Source organism: Sesamum indicum, linkage group LG7, assembly GCF_026168435.1.
Source record: "Sesamum indicum cultivar Baizhima isolate 11 linkage group LG7, ASM2616843v1, whole genome shotgun sequence".
NCBI classification, from domain to species: Eukaryota; Viridiplantae; Streptophyta; class Magnoliopsida; order Lamiales; family Pedaliaceae; genus Sesamum; species Sesamum indicum.
The window spans coordinates 14,669,433-14,681,061 of record NC_142663.1 but is presented as its reverse complement, the minus strand read 5'-3'; the positions used below and the strand labels follow the sequence as shown (position 1 = coordinate 14,681,061).

Sequence of the window (11,629 nt, the reverse complement as noted above, 5' to 3'; positions counted from 1 at the left end):
CAGCAAATTCAGTTAGCTTTGACTTATAATGAATTGACTTATTTGTTAGATAAAAATAAACATCATAATTGTTAGATATGATTATACAAATCATAGAAATTAATCTATATATAATTATGCGAAACTTCTAATAAAAGAGTGTAATTATCCTCAATAATAAATTAGTACAAGACATACATACAATCAAGCAAGGCCACATGGTTGCCAATTTACAAAGGATATGAATGGAAGACTTATATTAGATCATATTTAAAGAAAAAAGGGATGATATTGTTAAACTATCCTTAAGGTTGAAGACATATCTCTGTATAACGTGTTTAGATGTATAAAGGTAATATGGTAAGAAAAATAAATATTTAATTTATAATAAATTAATAATAAGTCAAATGAGTATAAATATATTTTTTTATTAATAATAACAAATTCAATAAATTTTGATCAATTAAATGATTTATTTGTTAGATAGATATAAATTATTAGGGATCATAAACTTAATTTCTTACACTATATACAATTTATTTATTTATGTATCAAATTTCAGTAAAGGTGGCGTAATAATCTATATATATATATATATATATATATATGTGTGGCAGTGGGGTGTGGCAGTGGAGGTTTTCTCAAAACGCATCATTTAATACATTCGAAAATCATAAGACTGATTCTTGTCCCCCATTTTTGGGAAAATATATATTTTTTTTATATGGAATTGACTAAGATCGATATCTGCTCGGATATTATGTTGATGTTTCTTGTAATCTGGAAATGATGTTTAATTAAGTATTTATTGATATTTTGCTGATTAATGTTTTATTTTATTCTTCTGATTAATTATAAAAATACAAATTAATATGTGTTGTTAATATTATTAAAATTTATCTATATCTATACTAAAATAAAAAGATATAAAAAAAAATCCCGTCACACTCACAAACGGCGGTTAATGACACAACCGCACTATTTTTTTATGAAGTAAAAAATGTCCTTCAGATAAAATAACTAATTTATTCAAATTTTTAAAATTTACATTAACTGATAAAATTATTACTTTTTTCTTTTTATTAATATAATATATTGGTTTGCATCTTTTACTTTTATTTATAATATATTCTAAAATATAAAAAATTATTTATTATATGCACGTATGAACGACGTGCCACAACGATTAGTATAAAAAGAAAAAGGCCTTTATACTCATAGATGATTAATGACACCGTTGCACTATTTTTTTGTGAAGTTACAAATGCCCTTCAATTAATGAGGTAAATAATTTATCCAACTTTCTAAATTATACATTAATTAATATATTAGTTTTCTTTTCTTTTTTTATGTAATGTATTGGTGAGTATATTATAATATATTTGTATTAATCTATACTAATATACAAGAAAACATATTTTTTTTTTCTTACAAACGACTGTTATGACACCACAACACTAACTTTTTGTTACACTGATAATACCCTCAAGTTTATTTTTATTTTTTTCTTTGTTGCTTTCTTTCCTTCTTTTATATATTTTTTTGGATAATACATTGTGATGTGTTGATTTATATTTTTTTTTATTTATAATATATATTGTAAAATATAAAATATTATTTATTATATGTATGTAAGGATGGTGTGCCATAATTATTAGTTAATATTTAAAAAAAAAAAAGCTGTGAGACCCAACATGAAAGAGTCAGGCGAGGAAACTTTCAACGTTGAAAAACCCATCACTGTCCACTTCCGGTCTGAAAACCTGTAGTACGATAGCTACATCTCACCAAGTTCCATCGCTGCACTTTCACACCACTAAAACGCATAATTATGAATAATTGATATGTATTCTTTTTTGAATTAAAAAGTTATAAGTAAATTATTTTATAATTTATAAGTGAAGTTACATACAGTACGCGTATGAATGTAACATTTAACGTAAGACACAGAAAATACGATAGACAGTCCTCCTTGTTTTTTTAGAGGAGAAATGATGTCATGATTTTCCAAATTTATATTTGGGAATTGCCAAATTGCAAGAAAAAGAAAATCCAACAAGTGTGTCAAAATGTTAAAGGCAAATTACACCAACCTTTAATAAGGTTTGACATTATTGTAAATACTGAGAAATTTATAAATTACTCTCTCAAATGAAAAAATAATTTTATACAGTAAAGTATAAATTAATACTTTACCAATATTGCTGATTTTAATATATATATAAACAAATATGTGGGTGGAAAGGTAATTGGCATATTAGTACATAATAATATCTTAGAAATTTTTTAAAGTATATAAAATTAAAATTCCTAATTCAAAAGGATATTTTGATCAATTTATTATAAATTTTTTTATGAATACTTAATAGATAAAGAATTGACATATTATTGGACGGACGTTAATATTAAAGGTATTTAAAAATTTTTAAATAATAAAAATCTACTTATAATCATATTAATTCACTCATACATTAATATAAAATTGTAGAGTTAAATGTAATTTAGGCTCATATGATATGTAAAATAAGCAAATACTGTATGTGAAAAAAGAATTAGCAAATTACCCCTTGTATTTCACAAAATGAAGCAAATTATCTCCTATCAATGTGATGCGTGCAAAATAGCATGGGTTTAACAAGCTTGGACTTTGATGCTGGATTTGGGCCAACGAATAAAAGAATTTGAGAAACGGAACCTGCAAAAGAACAAGTTAGCAGTACGACGCTCAAGTTAGTATCGGATTAAGAAATAATAAACGTAAAAAGTAAATCGTAATTAGAAATGGAAGTATGATGAACACATTCGTGAGAGAAAGTTGTGTTCAGAGTGCAATTGAGAATTGACTGCAAGAGTTCAGGTTTGGAAGATATCTCCCACCTAGGGATCAAACCTGTATTTATAGGGGGTGTCTCATTTTAGTAGAAATTTGCACGTGCGCCCTATTTTGGGGTGGGATGGATACAGGTTGTTAGGATAAGCCACAATCCGTTCTTATTCTTTGTTAATCTGATCAGTGCAAGTCAGTTTTCACGTTGAGGGGATCATTCACCAACGAGGACTCCTAATCTGTAAGGAGTCCTCCTTATCTAGGAGTCTGAAGCTTTGAGGGAACCTCCTAGAAACTTGTCTTCTTTGTTGGCTAGGAGGTACATTTGGAGGTCTAGGTGTATACCACGTGTGTCACGTGGGGACATTTAAACATAGGTCTCGGGCCAATCACCACTTGCTAGGCCATTTTCTTGGGCCATATGCATCGCAACGGTTCATAGAATGGGTAATTTACTTTATTTTTGTAGATACATAAAATAATTTACTATTTTATTTCTTATAGATAATTTTTTACTTATTTCTTATATTACATGGCGATAAATTGTAATAGCCAAAAATTGCATGAGGTAAGCCATAAAATTGGTGAATTTGTAATAATGATGATGTATTAGATTGAATTGGAAGCCCATCCAATTTTTCTTTTTAAAATAGAGCGATATCTTTAAAATAAGTAATAGAGTATTACAATAATCGATATTCAATAAAATAATATTTCTAAATTAAGAAACAGTTACAAGTGAAATAAAAAAACAACATACATATGCTACTATAAAAATAAAATAACATTTACATATGTAAGCCCATCCAACTTTTCTTTTTACACAAAAAACTGAAAAATTCAGGCCTAAAAAAGTAAAGAAAAGGAGGAAAAGGTGGAAGGAAAGCTCAATTCCCCATGAAAAGGAAATCAATCATTTTGCACTTACTTTTTCACGCTTTGTTTGAAGATTATCTTTATGAAATTGCTATGAAATTAATCATAATTAGCCGTTTTGATACGTAGTTTCTTATCGATTGAATTTTTTTTTAATTCTATAAAAAATTGATACAATAATGTCATTAATCGTTGTTTATGAATATAAAAAATCTTTTTTTTTAATATAGTTTAGATATATATTAAAACCTGAAGAAAAAAAAATAGAATAAACAACTTTAATTTTTTATGTTTGACCTTTAGTGAGGTGTTGCACCACATGGTATACTCTGAGAGTGGTAAATGTAATTTTTGTAATGTGAAAGTAATGAACTATTATTTTTTAAATAAATCGATTACAATTATTAATATCAAATATTTATATTTAAAAACTATCGACGATTATAACAATCATATACTCATCATTAATATCATATATTTATATCTAATCAACAACTACTATTAAAATAAAAAGATTTTAAAAGTTGGGACTACTGAAACAAATCTTCTCCTGTAATGGGAGTCTCTAGCAAATTAGGGTTTTCTTGACTGTGGAGACAGAAAAACCCATTTCTTTCATAATCGAGCCAGTAATCATTTTCAAAGGAATATGATTTTAAAGCTTAAAGGTGCTAATGGGGGATGGGTGGAAAAGGAGGGATGAGATCCAACAGGCAATTATTTCATACTTTCAGGGCGTGTTTGGGTCTTGCAATCCGAATCCAGCAGTGGGTTGCGGTCTGGAGGGTTTGAGACAGGTGGTCGACTCGAATGTGGCGGAGGAACTCGTACGACCATACACGGAAGTAGAGATTACCAAAGCCTTATTCCAGATGACCCCTCTTAAATTCCCTGGCCCAGACAGTAGGCCACCTATCTTCAATCATACTTTTTGCCAAACTGTTAAATTGGATATGTGTTACTGCGTCTTGCATTTTTAATTGAATAATCTAGAAATTCCTTCCTCTTTTAATGGTACACGATTAACCTCACCGACTTTTGCCCCATTAGTCTTTCTAATGTAATATATAAAATTGGCTCGAAAGAAATTGCTAATAGGCTCAAACCTTTCCCGACCAAAATTATATTTCCAACTCAATCCATTTTTGTTCCGATGAAACTTATTTCTGACAATATCCTTAATGCCTTCCAGATCAACCCTTCTTGAACACTCGTACTAAAGGCAAGGACGGGTGTATGGCGCTTAAGCTCAATGTAAGCAAAGCATATGACAAAGTCGAGTGGGTCTTCTTGAAGCATGTAATGCATAGACTAGGTTTTCCTATTCCCTTGTGTCACCTCGGTCTTGTATTCTTTCCTGTTGAATGATTATCAATTTGTATCCCTTATCCCTAGAGAGGACTCGGTCAAGGTGATCCTCTCTCCCCATACTTGTTTCTTTTGTGTACAGAATCATTCAGTTCACTTTTGCAGCTGGTTGAAAGGGCTCAACAAATTTGGGAGGGTCGGGGGTGGTCTTAGTATATCGTCGTGCTCCGGGGATATCTCAACTTTTATTCACAGATGACAAGCTAATCTTCTGCCAAGCCTCTAATGATGCAACGGATCACATCTCTAGGTTGTTGGACAGGTACAAGAAGGCCCCGGGTCAGGAAATCAACTTCCAGAAGTCTTCCATTTCCTTTAGCAGAAATGTGCCCCTGAAAAAACGAGTAGCTATTGCTGATCGCCTATTTATTTGGATGGATAATAGAATAGCCTTTTAAGTTTTGGTGAACTAAATTAATCATAAAATAAGTATAATTTATCATGTCAGTAATTTTTTTTATAAATTATATATCAATCACACAGTAAATATAATATAATTAATATATAATTTAAATTCTACCAAACTCCGTCTAAATTATGATATTCCAATCATATGCTGAGGGTAATGGAAACAGCTGTATGTATGGCCAGACAGCTTCTCTGATATACTAACAATCGAATTACCTCTTTAATATCCACAAAAAGACATGTGCTGTCGGCCTGCAATCTGCCCATAATAATCAGATTAATAAAAATAATCACTTATATTAATCAACTAAATGTCGAAAAGCTGACAACTTGCTTATAAAATTATTTGGCAACAGTATTTTGTACCTTGATTTGGGTTTTGACCCGCTGCCTCTGTTTTATACTCTGTCCCACTCAAATTTACGAGGTTGATTTGGGCGGATACACAATTTTATTTTATAATAATTTAACAATAATATGAAAATATGTACTTTCTCCAGATTCGTGTACATATTTATAATAATTTAACAATAATATGAAGTCTCGTAGGTTTGAGTGTCATTAACGTGAAGGTATATTTTGTATATTGATTGAATGCTGTGATAATATATATATATATATATATATATATTTCCCGAAATATAGAAGTTTTGGTTGAGGCAGATTCGTCCATTGTGCACTGACCGTCCAAAGTGCATTATTACATATCAGACTACACCAACTATAAGGACAACAATTGACTCATCAAAAAATATATACATATATACACACACATGTCTCTGCACACACTCACACACACACACGGACACCAAAAAGAAGTGAATTGGAGAGAGAGAGAAGGGAAAAATCAATCAATCAATCATCATGGGAGAAGAGTCCACAGAAGTGGTGGAAATGAAGGAGGATCAGAGCTTGAACAATAGTGTTGCCCCACCTGCACCGCCATCACCACCGCCACCGCACTTTGTGCTGGTTCATGGGATTGGCGGCGGCGCGTGGTGCTGGTACAAAATCAGGTGCCTGATGGAGAGTTCAGGGTACAGAGTGTCGTGCCTGGACCTCAAGGGCGCCGGCATGGACCCCACAGATCCCAACACCGTTCTCTCCTTCAACGACTACAACAAGCCCCTCCTTGACTTCCTCTCTTCTTTACATGACGACCACCAGGTCTGCTGCACCATCCCCTTTTTCACACACACACACACACACACGTGTGCGTGTTTGTGTGTGTTTTTATTTTTCTTGTATGTATGTATATGTATGTGTGTGTCAACTGTCGAGCCGTCGTCGTCTCAAGTCTGTAATGCATATTGTTGCCTAGTTATTAATGTTTTGAAGGTGCAGTTGGTTTTAGCCGCAGGTTTTCCGTTCTGCACACAGACACACCTCTGGGTATGTGTGTGTGCTCTTTTCTTGTGCGCATACGTGTGTCGTCGTCATCTAGAATATATATACACATATATATATGTATATTAATTGTAGCCTAGTTATTGATGTTTGACGGTGCAGGTACACACTCCTTTTCACACACACAAACACAATTTGTGTGTAATATATGTATGTATATCATCATCATCATAATATACATGCAATTCGGACTAGTCATTAATAAATGTTTTGTGGTGCGGGTGGTTCTGTGGTGCAGATATATATCCCTTTCCACACACAGACACACATGCGGGTGTGTGTTTCTTGTATGTGTATTTGCGCTTCACCATCAACAATATTACTGTCCCCCAGCTAATACTTAATTCTTTGATGGGGTATATATATGTGTGCGTGTCATCCTCAATAGGACACACACACATATATATATATATGTACTATATATAACCTATATAGTTATTGATGATATCCATATATATCCTGGTGCATGTTGTGGGTACTTCTTTTTGTACACAGACCCACATGTGGGTATGTGTGTTTTTCTTGTGTGTCTGTGATGATTGATGATGAAGAAGTTATAATATTGATTGATGGGGTAGTGCAGGTGATATTGGTAGGGCACAGTGCAGGAGGTCTGAGTTTGAGTGATGCAATTCACAAGTTTGGTAAGAAGAAGATTAAACTGGCTGTGTTTATTGCAGCCACAATGTTGAGGTCAGGGTTTGTCACTGATCAAGACATCAAAGATGTAAGACTTCTATCCACCTATCTATTTATTACATCATTACTGGCTAATTCACATCGGGTTGGTTGAATTTGAAAGAATTATATGACAAAATTATAATAAAATTATAATTGATGTACATTTTAAAAAAAATATATCGAATTTACTTATGATTAATTGATTTGATATGATAAACATGAATGGGGAAAAAGTTTCTGGGTAGTGCCAAAGTTGATAAAAATTGAAGGTCAAAATTGCATTAACAGTTTTGACCTAAAATTAGTTCTTGCATTGAACACAGACCTTCTTAATTAACTAATTTCACATTATTTGACTAATATAGTTAGCTTTATATGGCTGATCATATACTTGAATGATAAAAATATTAAGTTGTTTTCGCCTTAATACCAATTTTCACAAACTTATAAACAGAATTCTTACCAATTTCTAGAGCTCGAATGTAAGATTATAAATATCAAGTTTTTTGTTTTCCAAATATTTTAATTTTTTTTTTTGCTGGCGTTGTATTGTAATGAAATTCTGCAAAATGATGTAAAGAAGATAAGGTCGGCATAGTATTGTCAAAGTTAGGTGTCGGGAAATACTAATATCTATACTTTATATAATTAAATAAAAAACATCCTTTCCATGCCTTTGATATTTTTGGTCATATTTTTTTTTAATTTGTAAACTATTTTATTAATTATCATTTTCTTTCAACAATTTATTATAATTATAATTTATTTTTAATTCAAAAATTAAGTGTACACATGCATTCAGGCGTGCCACATGGACTCTGTGTATATATTATAATGATTATAAGTCATCGTTGATGACAACAACATTGTATGGTACCGCTGCTGAAGTAATTGTTTACAACTGTCGTGAATTTCAGACACTTTTGTCCATCTCCCCTACCTATGATCTCATCCTGTCAAATTTATCCCACCTGTCTTTTCAACAAACACACGCTTATTAAATTGTGCATTCTTGAATATCCATTGATTCAAACTAAGTTTAATAGCATTAAAAAGTGTATCAATCATTACAAACTTTTTTCTTTTTTTTTTTCGTAATTTAAGAAGATCAATGTTGGTCAATCATTATAAACGTATTGCTTTTTATGTTTGTAAAGTGTAATAAGATAAATTATAACCATATCTATTGAGATTTGATATAACTACAAATAATTTTTCATCGTTTGAACAATTATAAATACTCATTTGATTTTAACATCTGTCTAACAACGAGCCAATTCTGTTAGGTTTTCGTTTAATTTTTATGGTGAACTGACCAAAATGTCATTTTGAACGATAAATTATAATCATATATATTTTTATAATTTTTAAAGTATTTTTATGAAATTAATAATATTCCTTCTAGATTATTTATTTTATCTACTCGTAATTTTTTTATATTTTTTTAAAAAATCAACAAGAATAAAATAGTAATGTCCACTTCATTTAGGGATTACATAATTATTTTTCATTTGAGAGGGTATTTGTAATTTTTCAAATAATAAAGAGGTATTCGTAATTATGCCAAACCTTATGGGAGGTAATTGTAATTTATCGAATGTAAATATATTGTACATGATGGACAAATCTTTAATTCAAGATGAAATTGTTATTGGAATTAATCGATATAATTTTTTTTCTTAACATCAAGGTTATTGTTTATAAATGTCTACAAGCTACTACCTCCTGATTTTAAGATTTATTTATACAAATAGTTTATATTTTTTGTGTAATTATAGAATTCACCCTTGATAGATAAAAAATAGAGGTAGTTTGAATAATATTGTTGGCATTTTTAGGGGTGTCTGTTTAATTTTTGAAAGACATTAATATTTATGTGAATATACCATAAATTTGGGGTGTAAGTGTAATTATTTCTTAAATACATATAATTATTTTGCAAATATATACTGAATAAATTAAACATATTTATAAATATTATTCAGGATAAATTCAATTTGAGGTGGACCCAGGACTAGTAATTAATCAACTGGGCCCTTTTCTTTTGTTCATTTTTTCACCAATTTATCATAAATCCAATTATATAAATACCAAAAAAATTAAATCAAATATTACTAGAAATATACATATTAAGTAGCATAAATTTTGATTATGTCACAATACTGTTCTGGAAAAATCCTTAATAATAAAACATTTTGTAAATTGTCAGTGTTGTTAGTTAACAACGTATTCATAGTAAGAATACAAATAAAGTTACGGCTTTCGGTTGGTGTGTGTAATAGGGAGTTCCAGACTTATCAGAGTTCGGAGAACTCAAGGAGGTGTACGACGTTGGATTTGGATTAGGAGAAGATCACCCTCCGACAACTATGATGATCAACAAGGAACTACAACGGAAGATCATTTACCAATTGTCCCCTCAAGAGGCAACTCCTTTTATTATTTTACCCTCCCACAACCATCGAATCAAATTAGAGTGAATGTGGCAATTTCTTTTTAATTTTTAATTTTGAATATATATATTTGTCCGTGTTCAGGATTCAACTTTAGCAGCAATGCTGCTAAGGCCGGGGCCAAGCCATGCCCTAACAACAGCTCGACTTGTAGAATCTGATTATGCGGACAATGTGCCCAGGATATACATCAAAACGATGCAGGACAACGTTGTCAAACCCGAGCAACAAGAAGCAATGATCAAGAAGTGGCCACCGTCCGATGTTTATGTCTTGGAGAGTGATCATAGCCCTTTCTTCTCTGCCCCATTTTTGCTGTTTGGCTTGCTGGTCAAGGCTGCAGTTGCCTACGGATGTTAGAAATTAGTGTTGTAAAATGGGGAAAAATTGGTATAGGGGAGATTCCAACTTGTTAACAAGGGAAAATAATGGGTTCTAAGTTTTTTTCTTAAATAAAATATTTATTTAAGTGTTATTATCTGTAATTAAATCGATGAATGTGAAAGATTTATGTTTTGTGTTATGTTTATTAATGGTGTTTTGAACTGGTAACAACACATGCATGGGAAGTGTCCGAAATGGGCACAATTATGAAAATCTAATCCATATGAATTGCGCTGGATGGGACATTATCAGACCAAAATTCAACACATACCACACTCACTTATATTCTCAGCTTTCTCTTATCTACGAAATTTTTGCTCCCGATCCACTCTCTTCTCCTTAATTTTCACCATCGTCCTCCCTCTCTTCACTCCGTTTTGTAAATTCTGGAACATGGTCGTGTTATCCAATTTCGTTAGTCTTAATCTTAATTCTAATAATTGGACAAAAATCATAATATTTTGAAAGGATTAGAAATTAAAATCGTGCCTTCAAATATTTAAGAACCAAAATTAACTTTGACCTTAAGTATAGGGACTAAAAGTGCAAATCACCCGTAAAAAAAGGACAATGAAGTATATTCTCATAAGAAGATGTTATGCTATTCCCACTCCCCACACGTTATCCTACACCCCAAATAATTAATGGTAATCCCAGACTCCAAAGACAACCAACTTGACTTCAATATTGGCTGGAATACATCCGAACCCAATCAAGCCGCGCCACGTAAGTAACCCACTCACAAACGCAACCAGGAGACTCCACGCCAACGCGATTGTTCAGTTATCAATTTATGAGAATATAATTTATACCCCTGAATTATACCATAGCTTCCATTTAGGTCCTTTAACTAATAAAAATATAAAACTTATCTTCTTTAATTAATTATTTCAACAAAATTATCCTCATGCATGGCATATTTATGTTATTCTTACTATATTTTGTTTTTCTCACCTCAACTCTATTTTAAATAAATCTAGATTTTATATAGTGAGTAAAATTTTAGATCAAAATTTGATTGTTAATAAAGCAAAATTTTGTTGCAAATTGTATTTTTAGGTCTTTAAAAATAGATAATTATTTTTATTGATTTATAGTATGTCTGGTTGGAGTGAAAAGTAGAAGTATAAGAGCAGTGGAGGTAAAAATAATGTATAAGAGATAGTTTGGAGTTTGGTTAGAAGGAAAAGATGGAGGAAAAATAACGTTTAATGTATATAAAATTCCTCTGAATTTTAATTTTATT

General features: G+C 31.1%; 1 protein-coding gene and 1 long non-coding RNA gene across 3 annotated transcripts; both read left to right on the top strand.

Moving 5' to 3' along the window:
* The first annotated feature begins 4,228 nt into the window (after positions 1-4,228).
* LOC148787607 (uncharacterized) lies at positions 4,229-5,464 on the top strand. The gene is made up of 2 exons (XR_016066492.1): positions 4,229-4,585; positions 4,875-5,464. It is a non-coding gene; the product is annotated as an uncharacterized LOC148787607 (long non-coding RNA).
* A 744-nt stretch (positions 5,465-6,208) lies between these two features.
* Positions 6,209-10,528, top strand: MES17 (methyl esterase 17). 2 transcript variants are annotated; one of them, XM_011086501.3, is made up of 5 exons: positions 6,209-6,625; positions 6,803-6,850; positions 7,449-7,592; positions 9,829-9,972; positions 10,084-10,528. In XM_011086501.3, the coding sequence occupies exons 1-5, from the start codon at positions 6,323-6,325 to the stop codon at positions 10,357-10,359; spliced, it is 915 nt and encodes a 304-aa protein (XP_011084803.1). In that variant the 5' UTR covers positions 6,209-6,322; the 3' UTR covers positions 10,360-10,528. The 2 variants fall into 2 exon arrangements, with proteins under 2 accessions (XP_011084803.1, XP_011084804.1); XM_011086502.3 differs by lacking the exon at positions 6,803-6,850 and having other exon boundaries at positions 6,214-6,625.
* Positions 10,529-11,629: the final 1,101 nt, after the last annotated feature.